The sequence below is a fragment of the Thermobia domestica genome, chromosome 9 (genome assembly GCF_964235325.1).
Source record: "Thermobia domestica chromosome 9, izTheDome1.hap1.1, whole genome shotgun sequence".
NCBI classification, from domain to species: domain Eukaryota; kingdom Metazoa; phylum Arthropoda; class Insecta; order Zygentoma; family Lepismatidae; genus Thermobia; species Thermobia domestica.
Genome location: NC_137462.1, coordinates 88072646 through 88098225, shown reverse-complemented (window position 1 = coordinate 88098225; position 25580 = coordinate 88072646). Strand labels below are relative to the sequence as shown.

General features: G+C 38.1%; 1 protein-coding gene across 3 annotated transcripts in view; it reads right to left on the bottom strand.

Moving 5' to 3' along the window:
- The window catches only part of LOC145694828 (S-adenosyl-L-methionine-dependent tRNA 4-demethylwyosine synthase TYW1-like), a 101176-nt gene that overhangs the window by 58868 nt on the left and 16728 nt on the right, over positions 1-25580 (bottom strand). Inside the window, exons 1-2 of one of the 3 annotated variants that reach the window (XM_081771492.1) lie at positions 9753-10032; positions 2338-2649 (exon numbers count right to left, since the gene is read on the bottom strand). In XM_081771492.1, coding sequence (XP_081627618.1) covers positions 2338-2631 — 294 coding nt within the window. In that variant the 5' untranslated portion in view covers positions 2632-2649; positions 9753-10032. Of the gene's footprint in view, positions 1-2337; positions 2650-8222; positions 8406-9752; positions 10033-25580 lie in introns of those variants that run through there. The other 2 variants (XM_081771491.1, XM_081771490.1) reach the window with 2 other exon arrangements.

Genomic DNA, 25580 nt, shown 5'->3' with positions numbered 1-25580 from the left:
CTCGGACACTTATAATTGCTACTGAAGCATTTTAATAGATAGATATGTTAATGTGTGTATATTTTATTACTATTATTATTATAACTAATATACACAATTGCTTGCGTGACCTAGTGAGTGTTAGTGCCATGACAGCAGATTAAGAAACAACGAAAAATCAACAAGATATTAAAGAAAGAAGTTCAAAAATGAAAAGTTTTGTTGTTGGATTGTATATATTGTTTTTACATTATTTTACTTATATTTTCTATGTAATTTATTTTCAGTTGGTGGAGAAGGGAATACAACAATAGAAAGATCACAAAAAGAGATTTTTTTTACTTTTAACAGATGACCAAAGAAGAAGAAGAAGAAACAATATTCCCTAATACATTGTATTTGTCGTAACTCTATTACAGGTTCTTCTATTAAATGTAATAAATTAAAAATAAATAAATAAAAGAAAGAAATGGGATGGCATGGTTTGAAATATCAAGATACCATGCTCAAAGCATGTCTTGCAACAACTTACTGAAGTTTAACCAGCCGAAAGATTGAGGGAGAGAAAAAGAAAATGAAGTTATAGGTAGAAGAAAGGCAGAGGCAAATTATCCCTCGGCAATATGCGTCTGTTCTAAATATGTCCTGAAGTGTAATAGGTCCAGGCAGGGGGAAGTGAAAGCTTTCTAAAATAAAAAGTATCTCAAATCTATTTAAGAAACCCGACATTTTAAGTAACTATTTAAATGTTAGGTTGTTGCGAATGAAATGTCCGCCCAGGTGTGTCATTAACAAAGGCCAAACAAATTAAAACTACAAAACATAGTTAATCAAAATACAAAATAGTGACCAATCTGCAATCATACACTTTTGCCATCGCTCAGCCAACGATGGGATTCCGTGGTGAAAGAAGTCCGGAGTCTGCGATGCCGAGAATTCCTCAATTGCACATTGCACTGCCTAACCTACAGGGAAGGTATTCCTTTCCAAGTGACCAAGATTTTGGAAGAAGTGATTAGTCAGTGTGGGAGGGTTTCATGCACTAGCTCATGGAGAGCTTGCACCGTCCTTTACGCGACAGAATTGCCGTCCAACATCAAGACACAATGTCTCTTGACCATTGCTGGATACACGTGGACAAGTTCACAGTATATTACATGGAGTTCAGCACTGTAACAATCCGCATTGATGGTTTTGCTTCCACTAAGAAAGATCTGATGAATCACTCCCACCATAGATGCACTATGGCAGCAACAGAATCTTCTGTGAGTGTAGAAACAGTTTAGGAAACAGTCCTGGACGCTGATAACGATCCAAACATTGTCCTGGCCATTTACGATTATTATTGCAGACTTGTTTTTAATCCGTAAACAGAGATTAGAGAAACTTAATTTTAACCTGAAGTGACAATCCAATTCCGTACACTTTTCCGGTTATTCCTTACACTTACTCACCTCCAGACAGCGATTCTGTTGGTCAGTGTCAACTCGTGTGGTACCTATGAGTCCAACGATTTTATCTTACAGACAGCATCGAACCGCTGAACGACAGTGATATGGCCAATGCTTAACTCGTCTACAATGGCGCATACACTTTTCCGAGGGTCTGCTTCCATGTTATTCCTGGAAAGCTAATCTGAAAATGATATTGATCGGTGTCCACCGGACTCACTTTGCAATATTGTTTCACCGGAACGAAATTTGAGAAACCAACAGCGAATAGTGCGTTCATTCGCCATTCCTGGACCAAATACACTGTTAATGTTTCTTGTGGCTTCCTATGCAAAATGTCCCAGTTTGAATTCGTGAAGAAAACTCACTTGCAATTGTGTTTTCCATAGTGCATTTTCATACGACGCAGTTCAACGAAGCACTGCTTCCTAACTGTGTACCCCAGCCCATATGCTGGAAGTATACTGACTTTGTGACGTTAGACGCGTGACCGTCCATTCTTGTGTTGTGTTGCTGATGTGAGTTTCCCACCAGATGTCACAAGTACATTTCATTTGCAAACCTAATATTTATATAAATTGAAAGGACCTACGTATTTATGCGAGTATCATTCTCTGATTAATGAAGATCAATTTTGCCACATTTTAGAGCTATAGCTTAAATTTCTGTTCTCTAAATTGTAGATACGAATTTAATAGCAAAATTACAAAATGAATTTTCAGTTTTACAAAGAACATGTCTTTTACTTAACTGATCTTCTTTACGATACACGATAATAAAAACTGAGCTAATTCAGAGTACAGAAATGAGAAATACAATGGGACATTATTTAATGGAATTTCATATTACTATAATTTCATTCCGTTATTATAAAAAATATTGTCTCATCAATATGTAAATACTTTACCTTTGAATTTCCTGATTGTGTTCCATAAAACACCTTCAGCACTTCAATTTTACTTTCAGAAACTTGACAAGAGCAATCTTTATTACCCTTTCTACACATCTCATCACTTTCTTCTGGAAAGGTGTTTGTAAGTACTTCGGCAGACGTTTCATTTTTGACTGATATTTGTGCATTTTTATGTTTACTTCCCCAAGAACAGAAGTAACTATAAAGAACAATGGTAAAGACTCCTATACCAATGACTGGATATATATAAGTGAGAATAGACGGTAATCCAACAGCAACCAGCGTCATTCTGCTCTGAGGGTAAACCTGGTAAAAACAAATAAATAAAAAGTAAAGAACTTAACTCATTAGCAAACACTGAATATTACAGATTTTTTTTTTTTTCAATAGGAATTTTCAATCACATATATATATATGATATTCGATGTTTTATATATAGGTTTATATTAATTCTTCATGAGACTAGCGCCGTAAATGAGGAAATGAAGAGGAAAAACCTGCATACAGCTTAAAATATGGGATACAACTAAACCACAACCTTACATATATATACCAATATACAGTTGTTCAGTTAGCTAATATGTTCTGTACGCAACATTTTAAAATAAGCTGGAGCCTTATTACGAATAAATATCGAAGGTAGTAGTTTCGATAGTGCTGCCCAAATGTTATCTTTCGGCCTAAGTCCTGTAGCGAAATATATAAAGACACGGAGTGGCTGTAATGTGAGAAGCGACTATTAGAGAGTAAAAATGATCAAATATTGCAGCACTAAGAAACATTTACGGCCACAGAAGTGCCATTTAAGTGCGGTAACGGAAACTTAGAAGCAAATCAAAACCAGATGTCTTAATCTCTGTTCCTCGAGGTGATCTGAATTTCTAGACAATACAAAATGCCTGGTAGAGTTATGTGAAGATTGACTGCATGTAACACACGTGACATATTCCCTTGACAGGTTGAAAAAACAGGTTCACCACATTAACCCGTACACAACACGAGCGACAGCACCTGAACAACTGGTCGCAGGTAACTGAGCGAGGCCTTGTTTTGAAGGTTAAGGTCCACCTGGCACCACTTATCCGCACCCTCGATCAATTCTCGCGCCGCGGTGCGGACAGTTTGGATACATCCAGAACAGACTCCAACACTAGACTTCGGATCGATATGCACTAAAAACCGCCAAAATGTGCATGCAAATATGCGCTAAAAATCACGAAAATATGCAAATATGTACCAATCAAAAGCTAAAGTAAAATAAAGAATTTTATTATCTTTAGAGAAAAAAGTTGTATTACTTGAACTACATATACTTGGTGTATAACTATGACGCATTCATGCTACAATACACAACTGTGTGTAGTTTTCGGTGTTTGGCAAAAATCTGCATTTATCAGTCAACACATTACTGGACATCGAAAATGTTCCTTCCGTGTCACGGGTTGTTAAGGGACAGTACTTCAAAGAAGCAATGTTACTTGCCAATAAATCTGAAATTCGTGCGTCGTTGTTCCTAGGAACACTTTATTTACATTAGACAATAATTTTATGCCAGGATTTTTCGCGTCTATTGACTGTGCGTATCGAAGAAATACTTGTCCGATTGGTCTTGGTGGCGTCGGTTTCGTCATTGAATCAAACAGCTCAAATGCAATACAAAATCCTAATCATCGCTCTTCTAATCTCGTTATGATGTTCGAAATTGAACTGAAATCAGTATTGATAAAGGCAAGGTCGCTTTTAATGTTTTCGGCTCTACAAGCGTCCAAGGCTTTTTGAATATATTTGGTTTCCTCGAGTTCAAATAGCTCAGTCAGTATGTGAAACCAAATACATCTACTTACATATATTAATTTACAAATAAAAAAGAATGCGCCAATTATCTGTCAATAAAGAATAAATATACTCAGAGAAGTAAATAAACATTTCTAACATAAGCATATAATAAAACCTGCCTAGCGAAATTGAACAGGACACGCAGAAATTTCAGTTAAAGGTTTTAAAGTGAACGAAAATAATCTATGAAAAGAAAAATAAATAAGGTACATACATATAATGGACATAGTGAGATAAAGTAAAATGTTGTACATAGGCCTACTGTATTCAATTACAGTATTTATTTACGCTACGAATTAATACACACAAAATTTACAGTGAACAAAAAAGCATACATACGGCCAATATTTCAAAGGCCAAGACAAAAAGTAGATGCTATGCCCTTTTCAGCGCCCCTTCCTTTACTTTTGGCTCCCTTTTGATCTATTGTGTATGTTATGCTCCTTGTTCCATGTTTCTAGGCCAACTAGAGAGCGAGTTATTGGTATTTGAAAAAGTCGCACAGTATCTAGGGCCTTACATGGCGGTGGACTAAATGTTAAATAGGTAGGGTAACAAGTAAACAAAGACCTTTACATACAACGTAGTTCATATACTTAACCTCTCACAGAATGTCTAAAAATTTTCTAAACGCTGCATTCCGGAACTTGAAAATTTCCGCTAAAAAGTATACTTTAACATACGTTGTTCTCATCACAGGTTCCGCCTAATTTAACCATGTTCTTTTACCTTTAAATTCATGGGGCCGTGAAATATTTCCATTTAATATGGGACCTGTTGAAGCAGTTTTTGCTGTATTAATAGCCTGTATTCAAAACCCTTATGTTCTCGTTTAAAAGAAAATAAATCCACTTAAAATTACTTTTTGTATCCAATTACATGTAAATCCTAGAATATTTTTTTTCTAGCGTAACATTGCCCGTTTCAAACAGCAATATTTTACAATGTATGATATTGATACTTTAAAAGGAATAAACTGATTTGAGCGAGGCATGGAGCATGAATGGGAAGAAGATATAGTTATCGAAAACATAATAGAACACTTAATTGGAAAGTTATGTTTCGAAAGAAAGAAGTGCGTATCAAAGCAACACAAACTTATATTTAAATACTCTCATGAACTTCTTAAAGGAAAACTTGGGAACTTATCTCCTTGTCTCAGAAAGTAACTGCTGTGACAAGTTTCAGATTTTGTAAAGCAAATATTTTGATTAATTTAGAGCTTATTTCCACAATGTTGTTCATTTCTTCCCGAAATACATTTTTCAACAGTTTCTTTGGGATAAAATCTGTCGAGTACTTATAAAAAAATAATAATAATAAAAAAATCTGGGTTGTTTCATAGTTGTACAAATTCCTTACCAGACTTGAAACTGCTATGAAAATATAAGAACGCGAAAAATGAAGCGCTGGTTAAGCTTGTGCTTTTGCTGTCGAACAAAGTAGAAAAGTCGTCTTGTGAAAACAAACTTACTTACTTTGAAAATATTACTTGTTTAGAATACACTTTGCAAAATATATTTTCTTCTTGAATTGTTAACGTCTCTCAACTTCAATCCATTGTGCAAGAGACACTAACCAACCTCTGCTAGGTGGCCACTAAAAAGCACGAAGGCTACCCAACCGAGTCTAGCAGGTGCACAGCAGATTGGCCCGTAGGGAGCAGGCGGGTCAGCGACGGTAGGGATACGCGTGTAGGAAGATTTATTTTCAATGCTGACAAGAGTTTCCTAAGGCCATTTCATTCATTTTTTCGATTCAGTGATTTGAACTTTTCACTCCGGTTTTGGGAGCGTACATGCTCCGCTAAATTGATTGCTAGTAGGAAGTCATGTAGTATGTGATGATGTGTTTGAACAAGGAATTATGGATATGGTGTGACGTTATCTTATGTCACAGTCTTCAATGCTTCACATGTTTTGTTGAGTGGGTGGTTCGTTGCTGTTAGTGTGGTGCTCGTGCAATGTCAAATGCCACAGAGGTTTGTGGTTTGTTGTTCGGGTTCTTCGTTCGCTTTAATGTTATCTTTGTGTCAGGGTGGATTGATTTAAATCAGTCTGATTTAAATCACGATTTTAATCAAGATTTAAATCACTTGATTTTTTAAATAAAAATCGTTGATTTAAATCAAATTCCGAAATGAATTAATTTAAAGTGAAAGTAAATAAAATCCCGCTTCTCTTCTGTTATTCCGATTATGGAAGATAATAATCATAATACAGTGAGACTCAAATGTATGTAAGCATAGCATGAAACGAGTATCATGTGGGAACTATCAGGGAAAATCCCGTTTGAACGGGTTAGGGTGAACCCTGCTTTCTTCTCTTTGTAACACAGGGTTTTAAAATTTCTGTTCCAACGGGGAAATCACCATGGACATTTAAGATGAAAGCTCTTTCGATTAGAGGGTTCGATCCCCTCTCCGAAACAATATATATATATATATATATATATATATATATATATATATATATAGATAGATAGATAGATTTTAAAATTTTGGGCGAAATTTATGTACTAAATACATAGAAGTTCCTCGGGATCGTAATACGACAAATTTTGGATGCGTTAAAATATCGAATAATACTTTTGATAAAGTGGATATTTGACCCCATTGCAGAACATGCCGCGATCTGCGATGTGATCGCAGAAAATTTGCCGCGCCTGTGCAGGAAAAATTGTAAGAGGAAATAAAATAGCCAACAGAAAAGTATAAAAACGTGCCTGCTATATATAGATGTCTTAAATGCACGGACAACTCGCAGTTGAACTGGTTTTCACGTCACATAAAGCATATTTTTAACAATCACAAGTGTTTCTTCTTCTGGAACTGATCGTTTTGATTTTTTTTTTATTTTGGAATTCCTGCAGAGAATTCGTGTTATTATTCAGTTCAAAATCTCTTATCATCGCGAATTGTGTCGAGGAATTTGAAGCTTTAAAATATATAAAACGATAATTATGCCTGTTGTGCTGTATGGTTGTGAAACATGGTCGCTTACGCTGAGGGAAGAACGCAGACTGAAAGTATTTGAGAATAAAATCCTGAAACGAATATTCGGAACCAAAAGGAACGGAAATGAGAAATGGCGAAAACTTCATGATGAGAAACTGCATAATTTATACCATTCACCGAACATTGTTAGGGTCATCAAATCTTGGAGGTTCAGGTGGGCAGGACTGTGGCGAGAATGGAAGAAAGTAGGAACGCTTTCAAAGTTTTAACTGGAAGTCCAATCGGAAAACGACCATTAGGAAGACCTAGTCGCACATGGGAGGGCAATATTAAGATGGATCTCGCAGAAATAAGAATACAAAATAGAAACTGAATTCAGTTGACTAAGGATAGAAGTCAGGAGAGCTTTTGTGAACATGGCATTGAACCTGCGGGTTCCATAGGTCATAGAGTGAGTTAGTTAATTTTAGGCGAAATTTATGTACTTTATATGTATTTCGTGCCGCTAGCTAGTTCCAATTGTTTAAAAATATGTCCCTGCCAAATATCAGTAACTTTCGTGAAAAGAAAAGTGTCATGTTGATATACATTGCTGTACTTTTTCCTTTAATGCTTAAGAAACATTGTTTGGGATTGAAATAGGTTAACGATTGGGATTTAATTCAAAATTAAAACCCAATACTTTCACTTAAATGACATAATTAACATTTAATACTAATTCCTAATGTTTTTTCTTCAGTTCGCGACTTGTATCATACGAAGAAAAAGATTTGATTTAAATCAAAAAAATCAACAAAAATGATTTTTTTTGAAAAAATCATGATTTTTTTCCACCCTGCTTTGTGTTATGTCAAATCGTATAGAGGTTTCTTTTGATGAAAAAGTCATAGGAAATATAAATTTTTATAAGCTAACAACATTAATTTGCGGAAATGATATTGATGCTTATAGATTTTGTTTTAATGTGAGAGTATTAAACCATAAAAGGATTTGTAGTTTCTGTGAAAAAGAGCAGAAGCTATTGAACACAGTTCGAAATAATCGGTTAAGACTGTACTTTGTATGTTATAATCATCAGTGTTCTTACCTGAAGCAGTTGTCTGTGCGAACTGGCAGCTTTACTAGTGGATCTACGTTGGAAGTACATCAGATTCTTTAACTGTGTTATATGTCCATGTCAGGAGTTACAAATTATGAGAATATTATTCACGAACGTTCATTTGGCTCTTTGTTAAACAGAAGACCAGTTTCTGATTGGTTCAACTTTTGAAGAGAAGTTTGTTTTGAGGCTGTGGCTCGGCAGGTTGGTCTTACCGGTGGTGTTCTGGCTACAGCCTTGGAGAAAAGTACTTTGTATTTATGAAGCATGCTGCCGAATTGTACACATCGCATTGAAATATCAAGTATTTGGTTTTAATTATTTATTCCTTAGTTGTAAAATATTTATTTGGTTTTGTTTGCTGTAGTTCATTTCAAATATATAGTTTTATGAAATTTCCCCTGCACGTTAATTGCAGTTTTTTAAACTGTAATGGGGTTAAAAAAGGGTTACGAGGGCGTGTTCCCCTCATGTGTATAATTTATATTCCCTTTCTAAGAGGATTTTTGGGGGCCTGCCCCTCTCACGTTTGTTTTATTATGAAAGTATGGTGGTTCTTGCTACAGTTTCATCTATTATTTAACAAGTAATGTATTTTAAGTTTTGTTACATTTAGAACTGATACGATACGAAGTTCGCTTAGTTCTATATGTATTAATACTTGAAGTATGAATTGTTGTAAATAATAGAATCATTACAGTCGGAACCACCATAATTTCTAATCGATTCGATTGGTAAGGAACTGGTTCCTGGTTATATTTAACGAACTCTTCCGAGGAAGCGGTTTATGAATCGGTTCACTGAACGATTTAATTGAAAGAAATGCACCAAGAAAACTCTTGCCCCAATGTTAATTTCCGCACGCATGGATTCCACAGTTTCCTTATGTTATGTGTATTCTTGGTTCGTCATTCAGAGGAAGGATCAACTGGTACATTTTTGGTAGCCAACATGTAATGTTACCACTTTTTCATAATAAGGTGCCCATAATACATACAGCACAACGATATGGGGGTAACTCTTTACTTTGGGCGAGGCAGTGATATTATGTCAATACACAGTATTGCCGAGCGAGCGTTAGCGAGTGTAGGCGGGTTAAAGCCCCACAGGGCACGTTGTTTTCTGTCTTTCCTTCTTGGGAACTGTACCTGCGGGAACCGGTTAAGCTGAATTGGTTATTGTCACTGCCTTACCTAACGTAAAGACGCCTTATTTTCTTCCATCCTGGCTATACGATCTATCCACCTGAGCACCCTAAACTTGATGACCCTAACAATGTTCGGTGAACCGTAAAAATTATAGTTTTTCTCGTTATGGTTTGCGCCATTCCCGTTCTTCTTGGCTCCGAATATTCTTCTCACGATCTTGTTCTCAAATACTTTCAATACCCAATATTCTAAACGCAACAACAGAACTGTTGAAGGCAGTACAAATATTATGATACCCCGATTCTTAGTCTACACTTTACTTCAACGTAATTTACATCTCTTTAATTACATTCTAGAACGACTTACTAACCTTCGTGATGTTCCAAACTAGCTAGTAAACGAACATTATGGCATTTCTATAAAAATGCCTACATGTAAAGCTAAATTAGACACTCAGAAAATTCAGTATACAAACTCTGTAATGCTTTTAATTTTATCGCATTAGCCTACTGTAGAATTTGCAACGCGCCGCGTGTTTCACGTCTTGCTAAGAAAAAAGTTCGCAATGAAGCTTCATTTGTTTCTTATTAGTTTTTCTTTAAATAGCAATTGATGAGAGCGAATTGTTACTAGTTACAGAACTAGGGCGATTCATTTAGTAACGATTTGCGTCAACATAATGCAAAGTTCGCAATTTTAATATGCAAATATTCGGTCTACCAGTTATAGTATAGAGAGGTGATCGAAGTGAGACGGGATGCGGTGCTATGCCAAACCGTATCTGGTATTTTAGTGATGAAGGGATATCGCCTTTGATTTTCAAATGATAAGCCAGACTGTCACGGCGGAGTAGATGCTAAATACCGTTAATAAATTAATTTTTATAATACAACATAAAGGGATGTATATATTTTTTCGGAAAGTTGCTAGCAAGGGAACAAAGTCTCTTCATGTCCCCCTCCCCAGGCCCGTAGCCAAGGGGGGGTCCGGACCCCCCCTTCGAGACCAGAAATTGAAAAAAAATTAGGGAAGGATGAAAGAAAATGAAATGAGGAAAAGAAGGATCAGCGTTAAAAATAAACTACAGGAAGCTTTTGGTTACTCTTTCTTATGAGGAAATTTGTATTACTTGCAATACATAGTTGCGAGGTGAGCGATATATCCTGGATGAGTCAGGGAATTCGAAATTTCTAGAAAAGTTGCGGAATTCTCAGAATTTCTGCTACTAAGCAGGGAGATTTCAAGCTTCCGAAAGCATAGTGCTGTTGTGTAACAGCGTGGACATTTTTTATCATAATTTTTCGTCATCGCACCCTTGCAATATCGAATATGTTATTTCAAAAACAATTTTCAACTGCTCCTTTAACCTGTCATTTGAAACAGACAGTAGTTGACGGAATAATAAAAACAAAAATATATGTGAAAAAAAAAGTTCTGTTAACATTTGATTCTACAGAAAAAGGAACGCAGATATTGCAAAATACAGTGGAGTATCGTTAATTCGAAGTTGGATAATTCGAAATATTGGATAATTCGAACAGAAGTCCATTCCCCTTGAAAACTGTATTGAAAACAATAGTAAAAAGTCGAATTATCAAGTCGTATTTTACAAGACATTATTGAGTATGTACTTTTTATAATAGTTGAGGTCATAATGAAAGGAAAATTGTTATATTTGAATAAACAGACGAAGGATGTAAATATTGTATAATCTTTTTCAATACTTTTTTTTTACTCGAGATTTCTTCATAGTTTATTAAAATACTTACCAATATATCCTCACAAATCAATATATGTTAATAGTAAAGTAGTTTAGATTGATCGAGCTCCTGGGCCTTCAGAATTTATGTTCTCCCCCCCCCCCCGTTATGAAATCTTGGCTAAACAAACCAATATATGTTCCAGTAAAATTGTTTAGAATGATCGAGCCCCTGGTGTCATGACCACAGCATTTCATGTCACGGACCTCCCCTTCATGAAATCCTGGCTACGTGCCTGCCCTCCCCCATAACTAAAGAGAAGCTCTCCAGTGGTTTTCAGTCATTATGTAAATAGAAATGAAATCTTTTAGGCAACATACCCTCACTGTATTTCAACATTGCCGGTATGTCGAGTTAAAATCGCAATAAAACCTACCGCCTCTGCTTTTTTTCCCACTTCGAACACTGGCATAGAGTATAGGTATACTTTATGGTTATAGCAGACGCGCCTTCTTAGTATAGGCGGGGTAAGCTAAGCCTACCAGTGGCGAAGGGTCATAAGAGACCCTGAGGCCCGGCCTATCCATTTACTTTCAGAAATTATAATTTATAAATGATTCATTTTCCTTGCACAGAATGTATGATAGTTCTCTAACATAAGTTGAAAAAAATATTGTTCGTTAAAAAAATCCTGGTTAGCACCACTGCTGGGAGGCTCACCGAGCAATATCTCAGGCGGCAATAGAACTACCGTCAAGCTACTAAGAAAATCCCGCCCCGCGAGAGAACGTGTTGGTAATAACTAGTGATGGGCCAAATCGAATACAGCGAATTCGATTCTCCCAAGAATTCGGATACCTCGAGTACTACGAAAAAGAATTCGAATTCTTTTTGTATTCGCTTTTGTTACTTTGTGCTGTACTAATTCTTTCACAATTTATTTTCGGAAGAAAAAGTGTTGTTTAATATTCCGTACCACGCTAAATCTCCATAACGAGAATATCACAAATAACAAAGAATTACACGATTATCTCATTTCCTTGCCTCCAGCCCGAAAAAGCAACAGGCTTCCGCTGCTAAAGTTGACTGTAATGCAAGCAAGCTGCAAAGCAGACAGAGAAGACTAGGATACTTTAGTATTCGAATTCATCTGCAGTGTTACCAATTCAGTCATATTTTAGGTTATCTATTTTACCCCATATCTTAATTCAGCTACAAGAAATGATGACTAGGGTTCCTAGACCTCATTAGTTTAAGATACAAAAACGAAAGAAACGATCGCTAACATACAATAACAAATAATTTTTGACTTTCGCTTTAGCCTTTTCTTTCTTTCTTTCCTTTTCGTGCAGCTATTGTTGGCAATATTGTTCCTGTTGCGCCTGCGCAAGAGTGCGAATTCGGATGAAGAATTCGCTTCTTGAATCGAATACACCGAATACAGTAGTCCAGGACGAACCTTGGTCCTGGCCGTTGTTACTTCATCCGCTGCATATCAATCTGCATATCTTAAGACTTAATCTGCATATCAATAAGAAAAGTGAATAAAGATACGAATTATTTGAGTCCACTTTGGCTCAGACTCATTTATACATGAATAGATACCAAAGATACTTATTTCACTAAATGCCTCTTCTGGGGTCTGTATGACCCCCCCCCCCCCACACACACAAAAGTACGGCATTTTCGATGTATTTTATCAATAGTAAACATTGAAACGCAACAATATTTAGAATTTTTCTTCGATTGCAATTACATAACAATAATAACAACTACAAAAAAATCACAAAATAAACATTTATAAACTTATAAAAAAAAAGTTGCTTTTGTAGTATAATCTTTTTGAGTAATGAATGGGGAATTTAGGTCTGAATATAATACGAATAATATACGGGAGTGACACGTGATAACCCACAAATGTGTGTTCATCAAGATTTTACAAACACTTACACTTTTACGAACATTTTTTTTGCTTTTTTGGTTTAAACCATGGTTTAAACCACCTTGGTTTAAACCAGCCAACCCTACTCACAGGACAGGCCTTTATGACAATGTTCATAAAATATTTTAACTCAAAGTAAATCAATCAAATATCGAGACTTTTCTGAAAACATATAAGCTAATATGACCTGCCATTGATGATATGCATCCACATAAATCTTGGAAAGTCTGCGCCATTGCTTTCAACGTACTTAATGTTTTTAATTAGACATCGGACACTCTGTCGTTCATCTGTTTGCAAAATGGCATTTTTTTCTTCACAAGTGGTGAGAAGACAAGACTTCTTATCACCTCTGCCTCATGTTTTGGCCAACATTGAGGGTCAACATCCATTCACATTGCTTGCTTGGACAAAGCGTCTTTGCTTGGGGATGTCATGACACCCGCCTCTGAAAAACAAGAAGTGAGGTACAAGGAAGCAAGATAGGTTTTATCATACTGTAGAGAAAATGACAAGAGATTAACAATAATAACAAATAACTTGTTATTTTCTCTGTGGTTTTATTGCGCTGGCCTGGAGTCAGGCGTTGGAGCTCGTAGTTTTTAGAAGGCAATTTTCAGAAGAAAAAAAATGGTGGAAATAATGAATATTTGAATGAAAGGAACTTCGTAAAAGTCATCAATGATCAAAATTTTTAATTGTGCCAAATTACACACAAAATGCACACAGATTGGCATTACACACAAAATGCACAAACAGGCCAAAATTGCACACATTTTGTGCAATTACACACACATTGGCAACGCTGCAGGTAGCACATTTTCTGCTATCGAGAGAAAAAAATACCCAGAATTCTTGCGCGACGTGACGTCACGTGGAAGAGAGCACGAAACAAACACATTATAGGGAATACAGTAAGCGGTGTCGATGCGTGAAATTTATACAGAATGGTAATTATTGAGACAAAAATGAATAAAAGTAACTTTGTTGTTGCTCCATATCCCAATTGAGAAAGAAAGACTCCATATATAACATAGAACCCCTTTCCTAAAATGTTCTTGGTACAACGACAATAAGTTTCTCGATGTAAACGCGCAGAGAGAATCGATGTAAACAATGCTAATATTTATTCTATTCATTTCTTACCGAAAGATTATGAGACAGACTTACAACACGAACTTCATAAGCTACCTGTAAGTAAAAAAGTTCTGGCCTCATGCAATTTCTTCCCTGCATATATCGAATTGGCATGGAATTGTTAAGAACGAACAGAAGTAAAAGGCTAAGAGAAAAGGGAACCGGTCAAAACCCCCACAGCCAAAACCCCCACACTCAAGAAATGTCAAAACGCCCACACAAACGGTCATAACCCCCACACAAATGGACAAATCTCCCAAACGCACGAACGGTCAAAACCCCCACAGCCAAAACCCCCACACTCAAGAAATGTCAAAACGCCCACACGATCGGTCATAACCCCCACACAAATGGACAAATCTCCCAAATACACGAACGGTCATAACCCCCACAGCCAAAACCCCCACACTGGTAGTCGGTCATAACCTCCAACGGTCATAACTCCCACACAAATGGACAAAACAGCCACACATAGCAACGGTCACAATCCCCACATAAATGGACAAAACCCCCACACAAATGGACAAAACTCCCACATGCAGAAATAATCACAACTGCCACACAAATTGACAAAACCCCCATACTCATGTATTGCCCTTGTACTTTTTAATAACATCTTTTATTCCACTTAAACTGATGTTGCAACTATTCTTCTTGGGCGTCATAACGAGCCGCAACAAAGACGTGAAATGACGATCATTTCAGAGTGTGGGGGATTTGTCCGATTTTGTGGGAGTTTTGTCCATTTATGTGGGGATTATGACCGTTGCTATGTGTGGCTGTTTTGTCCATTTGTGTGGGGGTTTTGACCGATTGTGTGGGCGTTTTGACATTTCTTGAGTGTGGGGGTTTTGGCTGTGGGGGTTTTGACCGTTCGTGCGTTTGGGAGATTTGTCCATTTGTGTGGGGGTTATGACCGATCGTTAGTGTTGCCACGAGACGAAACAAACACATTATAGGGAATACAGTAAGCGGTGTCGATGCGTGAAATTTATACAGAATGGTAATTATTGAGACAAAAATGAATAAAAGTAACTTTGTTGTTGCTCCATATCCCAATTGAGAAAGAAAGACTCCATATATAACATAGAACCCCTTTCCTAAAATGTTCTTGGTACAACGACAATAAGTTTCTCGATGTAAACGCGCAGAGAGAATCGATGTAAACAATGCTAATATTTATTCTATTCATTTCTTACCGAAAGATTATGAGACAGACTTACAACACGAACTTCATAAGCTACCTGTAAGTAAAAAAGTTCTGGCCTCATGCAATTTCTTCCCTGCATATATCGAATTGGCATGGAATTGTTAAGAACGAACAGAAGTAAAAGGCTAGGAGAAAAGGGAACCGGTCAAAACCCCCACAGCCAAAACCCCCACACTCAAGAAATGTCAAAACGCCCACACGATCGGTCATAACCCCCACACAAATGGACAAATCTCCCAAACGCACGAACGGTCATAACCCCCACAGCCAAAACCCCCACACTGGTAGTCGGTCATAACCTCCAACGGTCATAACTCCCACACAAATGGACAAAACAGCCACACATAGCAACGGTCACAATCCCCACATAAATGGGTGGAATAAAAGATGTTATTAAAAAGTACAAGGGCAATACATGAGTATGGGGGTTTTGTCAATTTGTGTGGCAGTTGTGATTATTTCTGCATGTGGGAGTTTTGTCCATTTGTGTGGGGGTTTTGTCCATTTATGTGGGGATTGTGACCGTTGCTATGTGTGGCTGTTTTGTCCATTTGTGTGGGAGTTATGACCGTTGGAGGTTATGACCGACTACCAGTGTGGGGGTTTTGGCTGTGGGGGTTATGACCGTTCGTGTATTTGGGAGATTTGTCCATTTGTGTGGGGGTTATGACCGATCGTGTGGGCGTTTTGACGGGACAGAACCCTTTTAGACGAGACACGAGACGAGACAGGCTACTTGTCCCGTCTCGAAAACGAGACGAGACACGAGACGAGACGGGACGTCTCGTGAAATGTCTCGTCTCGTGTCTCGAAAATGAAAACTCTGGCGTGAATGGCCAAGATTGAAATTGCCAGTGGTCATATAGATTGCAAAAGGAAAATCCCCTTTGTGAGAAAACATGTTGAAAAGCCTTCATAGAAAAGTGTCCTCTGTCTATTGAATGAAACAATCATGATACATGAGCTTCCAGGAATATCATCCTTAATGTCTTGTCCCCAATTCCCGTTGCTGTAAACTGAGGAATTCTCATTTTTTTCATTTCTGGCTGGAATGGTGACAAACTAAATCAAAGACAGGGAAGATTTTTACAAGGTCAAGAAACCGAACTACCACCACCAGCTATTCAATTGGAAAACTGGGTAAGGTCTACATTCATCACAGGCTGTAGTTGCGGTATTCTTTTTGCTATATGAACCGAAAACGGCAATTGAAGTATGTCATCTTGCAATTAAAATTTTGTCTTCTCTCTCTCTCTCTCTCTCATACACACACACACATACACATAAAAACACACTTATACCATTTTACCAATCGTTCGCTTATTATACAGCAGTCATGTTGTAAAATTCACCTCTTTGTTTGGAAGCGGTCGAAGGACAAAAGAAAGCAAAGATACTGTCGACGAACCCTTCAAATTGTTTGCTTTCAGCAAATTTATGATACTAACAATACCACTGGAGGTGAAGAGGTTTTACAGGGGGGCCTTCCTTTTGTTGCGCGGAAATGTTTGATCTGACCAGAGTGCGAAATTGCCCTCTGCTTCCATGTTGAGAGGACTGGAATACTTCCCTTTCCTAGTGAATAATATTCATTAGGACCTGAATTATCTTCAAAAATGGTTTCTTACAGGCGCATAAAACCTTTCGAATTTGATAAATGTAAAGAACATTTGGTATAATATTCATGGAACTCCGTTGAAAGCAGAAAATATCATGAGAATGATCAAAATTCGAACATTGAACATAATTAACAGAAAAGAAATAGGATACCCAAACCATATTTTTAAACCTGCTATAAAATGTATATCCTATCATTTTACTAATTCTTTACTCCCATGAAAGTATCTTGGGGGAGGATATTCTCTCCAATTTTTTCAGACTGAAATCCTTTTATTCCGTACGACTTACCCCCACCCCCTGACACAATACGAAAAAACAAATGCTGTTAAAATCCATACACATGACCCTTCCGGGACTCAACTCGGGGACTTCAAGCCGATGTTCTATCGCCGCAGACCGCTCGGCTTGGTATGAAGATGTACGTTGTATGATTGCGAATAGATCACGACAATATAAGAAACTTTAATATAAAATGGCCACCAAAAATCAACTTTTTTAGACCACTAGCTAATCTGGGTGTACTGTCATGAGTTTATTACACAAACGGGACAACCACCATATAGTATCACACATCCCGCGGTTATGGGAACAGACTTGAACCATGGAGGTGAAGACTGGCTCCAAGCATTCTTTCGTCCGATGTGTCGTTCAGCTCCCATTACTATGGCACTTTAAGTAGAGCTTACTGTGCAGTAACATATAAAATTTCAATCAAATACTTTCCATTGATCAATAAAATTATTTGGTTCCGAGCTTTTATTAAAAAAAAATAATTGCAACAAATTTAAACATGCTAAAATGGAAAGTAGTTTTTTGATTGGTATGGGTTAACACTGTGAAACCTAAAGGCTGGAATATATGAAATCAAAGTGTACACACATATCTATCTCTCTATTTATCTATATACCGTATTTACGCGTGTATAACGCGTCCCCGTGTAAGCCGCGCACCCCCAATTTCTGGAACGTTAAAATTGAAAATAAATAAATAAATAAATAAATAAAAACTCATGTAAGCAGCGCACATCAATTTTCTGAAAAAAAAAAAGTACAATGTATTTTTCATCCTACTTTTAATCATTAAAATTGTTATACACAGAGACAATCCAACAATACTGTGATTATTAACAGAAATCACTCCCGTGCCTAGCTTTCTTCGTCGCCGAGGAGCTGGAGCACGTATCACCATCGAACTAAATAAAGTCTTCGCTCCCATCGCTGGCATTGGAAATGCAGCATTTTTTAAAGCTGCGGACGACAAGATCCTCTGGAATTGAATTCCATGCTTCAATAATCCATTCGCACAAATGGCAGAGTGCAGGTTTCTTAATTCGGCCAGTTGGCGTAGTTTCGTGTTCTGCAGTTGCCATCCATTCAGTGTACAGTCGCCGCAAGTAGTTCTTGAAAGGCCGGTTAATGCAAAGAGGAAAGATGAGCTGCAACTTGTCATTTTATATTAAAACTTTTCTACTCTTGTAAAATTACTCACAATATTCCAGTATTAGGCTAATAAAAACTCCCCGTGATTTTAAATGCTTGGTGGCTCAGTCAATTCTACATTTCCTCGTGTATGCCGCGCACCCTGTTTTTTGACTTCGTTTTTGTGCAGAAAAGGTACACGGCATACACGGATAAATACGGTATCTTTCCATCTCTCTCTCTCTCTCTCTCTCTCTGATATATTATATACATACAGACACTATAAAGCAAGTGGGTTGATAGTATACGGTAGTTTCGGGGATGGTGACACCTTTACACCGAACTGTGCTTGCCGTGTAAACATTATTTGACATTAGTGTCTTCATCTTCGACGTACCTATGAGCATTTTACTGTATATTCGTGTATTGAAACTGGTGAAACAAATTTCAGTTTCAGAATGTAAAAAAAAAAAAAAAAAAAAAAAAAAAAGCCAAGGTCGAGAAGCCTCAGACAACTAACAGCAGAGATATATTATCTTGTAAACAATTTGTCCTTGCCTTGTGAGCTTATTTGAATTTATTTTTAAGACCTTTAGGCAACTTTGGCCGAATGGATGATGATGGGGAAATTAGTGGAATGAAGAAAGTAGTAGGATACTAGACAACTTCGAGAAAACACACACATTCGAAAAATGAAATGAAATTAAATCTTTGAGTTTTACGTCCCACGGTTATGCCGGTTTGGCTAAAGGAGACAGTGATGATGAGTAATAAATGAAATGGTGGAATGAAGAAAGTGGGAGGAAACGGGAAAACCCCGAGAAAACCCACGCACACGGTGTTTGTCCACCACAAAGTTCACTTGGCGGGGCTGGGATCGAACCCGAGACCCCAAGCACCAGAGGTGAACGCTCTACCACTGAGTCACCGCGGTCCCCACACACATTCAATGTTTGTCCACCACAAAGCTCACATGACACTAACCGAGATCGAACCGAATACCACATACACCAGAGGTGAAGGCTTCACGGTGTAGCTACCGTGACATTTCTTGTCTTGTGTGTCTGGGTAACTCTTGTAACTTAGTTGTATCATGATTAGCATTGTGCAGCCTGCTACATTTTACTTTCGTTCCCATGGTATGCTGCTATATTTTTACGAGACAAAACGAGACGAGACGAGACGAGACGGGACAGAACCTCTCGAGACGAGACGGGACGAGCACATTTTTTCGAGACGAGACATGCTTTGCACGAGACGAGACGAGACACCCTGAAGCAAAAAATGACGAGGGTGTCTTCAGGGTGTCTCGTCTCGTCTCGTGGCAACACTACCGATCGTGTGGGCGTTTTGACATTTCTTGAGTGTGAGGGTTTTTGCTGTGGGGGGTTTTGACCGTTCGTGCGTTTGGGAGATTTGTCCATTTGTGTGGGGGTTATGACCGTTTGTGTGGGTGTTTTGACATTTCTTGAGTGTGGGGGTTTTGGCTGTGGGGGTTTTGGCCTAGACCCAGAGAAAATAATTTATTTTTCAAACATATGAAGTTGAAGAACTTGAAAGAAATTTAAATAACTAGAGTCATGGATGCAGATCATGTAGGACGAGCAAAAATGTTAGAAAAGAGGATTTGCCTATTTTGTCTCCATAACTCGGTGAAGCCAGAAAGTAATCGAGACAAACCTGATTTGCTGCTCTCTTTTCCGAGTAATGCTCGCTCAAAACTAGGTTTTCCGTATGTCAACATGTAACGTTCATTGCGTTTATTCTTATTTAAATATTCGCTTTAACGTTTAAAATGGTTACATGTGCAGCTTATGGATTCGTGTTCGTTACCTTCAATGGAGTTTGAGTTCTTATTTCCGTTGAGGCTCGTGCTCACTTGGACTCATCCTCCAATAAGGATTACACTCAGGGTGGGATCCAGGATTTTCTCAGCGGGGGTGCACCAATAACAAACTAACCAATCACACTGAAACTCTTCAAAGTGTCATGTGACAATATTCTTTACCCTTGACAACGCTGATACATAGAACGGGAAGGAAGGGGGGTTATTTTAAAGAAGGTCGCATATTTTCTGTCCTACTTGACAAATGTTATATTGTTTTGCTTGGTGGATCCTTTTCCTTCAACCTTCAGAAAATCGACTTAATGTATTGCTTTTGCAAAGCTCTGCTTTCTCTTAAGCCCCAAATGGAAAAATAATTCCAGAAAGTTTCGGAAAGCGTTGCTATTTTCACTGTTAGCTTCTCATTTTAGATAGTCTATTTACAACGAAGGGGTAAATGTGCACCGGTGCACCCCCTAAATCCTGCCATGATCACACTCACTAGACTGTTTGGAGATCGCGCTCACTAATTTCATTGGGGGTGGAGGCGCGGTGGCTCAGTGGTAGAGCGTTCACCTCCGGTGCTTGGGGTCCCTGGTTCGATCCCAGCTCGCGATGTGTGGACTTTGTGGTGGACAAACACCGTGTCGTGGGTTTCTCGGGGTTCTTCCGGTTCCTCCCATTTTCTTCATTCCACCATTTCATTCATTTCTCATAATCACCGTCTCCTTTAGCCTAACCGGCATAACTGTGGGACGTAAAATTTAAAGAGTTCATTTCATTTCATTTTAATTTCATTGGGGTACACGTTTATTGGGTTTGGGCTCACTACACTCAATAAAGCTCGGGCTTACTAATCTGAACTAGAGTAAGGGTCACTACCATTAATGACCTCGTGCTCAATGACATCAGTGGGGCTTGCAATGAGTTTATTACTTTCAGTGGGGAAAGCGTTCACTATTCTCGTTAAGGCTGGCTCTTACTCAAGCTCAGGCTGATATTCTTGAATGAGGCTCGCGTTTACTCGGTCTTGGTCTCACATCCTTCAGTGAGGCTCACTGTCACTAGACTCCTTGAAGATCGCGCACCCTAATCTATTTCGAGCGAGCACGCGATTAGTTAGGTTCGGGGTCACTAATCTTAATTAGACTCTTGCTTACTAGCGCGTGCTATCTTCCGTCAACTGGGCTCGAGCCCATTCATCAATGGGGCTCAAACTCACTGACACCAGTGTGTATTAATGTTGGTTTGGGTTCCATATTTTCAGTGGTGTTCGCGCTATTTATTCTCTTTGAGGCTTGCGCTTTCTTGGTCTAGGACTCACATTCTTTAATGAGGTTCGAACTCACTAGGCTCCTTGGAACTCGCGCTCTCTAGTCTCCTTCGGTCACGCAGTTGCTTGGATTCGGATTGGACTCGTGCTCACTCGTGTTGACTCACTTGCGTCAGCTGGGCTCGATCTCACTACCATCAATATGACTCTAGCTGACTGGCACCAGCGCGGTTTTCACTAATGTGGGCTCGGGTTCATTACCTTTAGTGGGCTCGTGCTCATTATTCTCTTTAAAGCTCGTGCTTATTTGGCCCCGGGCTCATATCTTTCAATGAGGCTTGCACTAACTAGGTTCCTTGGAGCTCTTGCTCTCTGATCTTTTTCGGGCAAACGCTTACTTGGGCTCAAACCTCAACACTCAGTGGGACTCGAGCTCACTAACGTTAGTAGGGCTATTACTCATTTTTGCTTGTGCTCACATCCTTCATTCAGGTTCGTGCTTAGTCGGTTCTGGGTCAGATCCTTTAATGAGACTTGCAGTTATCAGCCTCCTGGCACTCGCGCTTACGAATTTTGTTTGGGCACATTTTCCGCGAACTAAACCCAAAATATAGTAGAAACACATGTAAAAACAAGAACATTTATTTGAGCAATCTCAACCTAAAAAATTAAAGCCCTAACATTGAAGAAACACAGTGCAAGGAAAAACAATCAATGAGTTCCGGGTTCTGTAACGTCTGCGGGCTGCAATTAGAATTATCACTAACATTTCCTATCAATATTCATAAAACAATAACAATGAGTGGATGATAACATTAATATAAATTTATTATAATATAGCAATTTATCCTGCGTATTTGTAGTGTTAGAATTAGTAATATTTTTGTTTCTATGTAGTTTCAACAATCAGATGAAGTTAGAATATGCTCGGAGTATACAAAAAGTATATGCTAAAAGCAGAAGACGCGATTTCCTCTCTTCCGCATGACGTCACACTTCCAGCGACCAATGTCAGTTCGAATCACATATTTAGCAGCCCCTGTGTCTATCTCATCTATGCTCTCAGAAAGTATTCGAACTGTACTTCGGCCCCACCCCTGCCACCCTCTGATGGAGGAATTCTCCCTTTGCTTACGGAAAAGAAGTAAATGACCTCAGCTGTGTTGCCAATTTGTCATTCAATCGTTTGGTCTTGACGAGTGAAGATCGTAGGCTACTTAGAATGGCTAACGAGTCCGTGATAGAGGACAGCGAAGTCCGTGAAATAATTAATTTTGTTAACGCTTCCGCATCTAACAATTGAAAGATCTCGGCCGCAACAACTTCTCCCTCCTCTTTTGAGGGAGGTACGGGAAAGCACACATCGACTGCAGTGCCAGAATTGGCACAGATCAAATAGAAAGGCTTTAACTTCTCCGAGAGACTTCTGCTTTAACGTGAGGTCTGTAAGCAACTCCCTCAAACAAATCCAGTGTCTGCTGAAAGGCAATCTTCTTTTCGATACTAAGCTTAGTGCTTGTATACAGAGAAGAAAAACAATACTTGAATTTGTTTTCGAGGAAAACAGATAATTCATGCATAGTAGTTTAGAAGTGCCAGATTACTTATTATAATTAATTTAGATATCTAAATACTCATGATCTACTCATATACAATTCAGTTCTGAGTAAAGAAAAGTGATTTCGGAAATTCAAGACTGCGTTATTGTTCGAATATGCCTACTATGAACTGAAATGTGAATTTTAACTATTATGTCCTGAAGGCTAAAGGAAACAGATGATGAGTGAGCAAAATGATTAATGAACGGAACTGAGGAATGAAGTGGAAGGAAATAAAGAAATCTTAGAAACCAACGAACACGATGCTGTTCAACACAGATTTACATGACAGCCTGGAATCGAACCTATGACCTTGAAACAAGAGGTAAACGTTCAATCATTGAGCCACCATACTCCAATTATGACATGGAAAGGCACTCCCGGTTCCGACGTCGATTGGTTTGTTAGTGGGTTGATTTGGAGCTTAGACTTCCGTTCAGCGCCGAGGTTGTTTAAGATGTGGATCTACATCTGAATCACATCAGCTCCCACAAGCTGAATATGAACATTCTAACTATTACAAGGGACTTCCCAAACTTCCTAATTTTTGCTAGTGTTGTTAATGAAATGAAATTTTGGTCTCTCTCGTCTTGTGAAGTATCATGAAAATTCAATTTCGTTTCCAAAAAGGTTTACCTATTTCTATTGGATGAGGACGTCTTTGTCTCGTTTCCTCAGCAACACTACTTTCTGCATACATGTATGAGTTTTCAATATTATAGCGCTTCGTTTACTCGAGATAGACCTACATTTTAATTAAAAGATCATAGTTGTAGCATCTCTACTATCGTATAGGTTGTAGCCATATAGGTTAAATATCCTAATCATCTATTGCGTAATTCCTGCTCGTAAAATTTTCTCCAATATTGTTTCGAGCGTTTAAGGTAACTGGTTTCATTATTTCTGTTTGTTGGACCACAAATTCTTTATAAGTGAAATTAGGAGGTCAACGAAGAATCATGTTTTCCTGAAGGAGGTAGTAAAGAAAACAAACAAACAAAAAAAAAAAAAAAACTCAAGTAACAGGAATAAGACGCTTAGATAACAGGAATAAGGAAGATTTTGTAGTTGAATATTACGCTGCTTACACTAAACGGAAAATTTTATTTTGCAACATATCATCCCAGGCGTCTTCATCTCCTATTGATAATCAAGGATCAGATCTCCTATAAAGCGCTACAACAAAGCTGTTGATTGAAAGTGTTGCGAAACACACCTACTATGTGTACGGTGGGGGCACTTGGTCGAAAAGGTATAACAGCTTTTTCAGTCTAGCCATTCTGAGTGAGGTTTTTCTTAGGTTTTCCTCATTCATACTAGGCAAATGCAATTCATACTGCTCCCACTCAGCTTCCTTCCTTTCCCATTCCTTTCTTCCTTCATCCAGGGTCGTGGATTTGAAAAGGTAGGGAGACGCATGGCGTCACGCCGTCGTCCGTGCCTATCTTTATCCATTGTAATATTCTGGGGAGTGGAGGGACGCATTAGATATTATTTTGGAAGCGGGTGATCGACTTTCGCCCGCTTTCCCGGTCACTTTTACCCCTGCCTTCATCACTAATTAATTCCATGCATCGTCAAATCAATGCTGTGATAGATAATCATGGTGCATAGACACGCTATTAGGTTTAAAATTACGACAAGACTTTCGTGTTTATTGAAGAGTGTTTTGCTCAAGACTAATATTAGTTTGAATATATGAAGTATTCATGAGCAGAAGTAAAAGGAAAAAGAAAAACATTTACGTTCTAAGCCTTTGAAATTGCTAAGACAAGACTAAAATATTATTATTTTATTTTGTTCTATTTGTTTAATATGTGTAATTATATTTTTCTTTCTTTTTCTATGGGGAATTAATTTTTTTTATTTCTTTACTTTCCTATCGGAATTGGGAAAACACTCTGAGCCAGGGTTTCTTTCAGAAACAATGTTCCGGGGGTGCACACTTGGTATTCCGGGAGGCATTGCTGATACTATTCTATTTATTATTATATTATATTTGTAATTATTTTGGTCTTCTCCGGGAGGCACTCCCAGAGCTCCGGGGGGCAGTGCTTCCCTTCGAAAACAGGTCTGGAAGAAACACTACTCTGAACAATTTTGAAACAACGCCAAGACGTAGATAAGCAGAATCAGTGTTGCCAACAATCTCTGAAGAAAGTAGGCTAAATGGACTTCAGAAATAAGCTTTTATACGCAAAAAATGGCTAGGTTTCGAACTGCTAACCTATAACCCACATTGGAGATTTTAAACCCCTTTTTTGAGTGTAGGATTACAAGTGAGTTATAGTAAAATTTGAAATGTTGAATTTTATTCATTGAAGACTAACAAGCAACATACTTGATTTTAAATTACAATAACATCCATAAACAGCTCCTTCTGATTTGTGAAAGTCAACAACCATATTATCAGTTGAGTTGAAATAAGTCATCATCGATTACGTCGCAGCTAGCCGAGGCGCTGGAATTGGATGG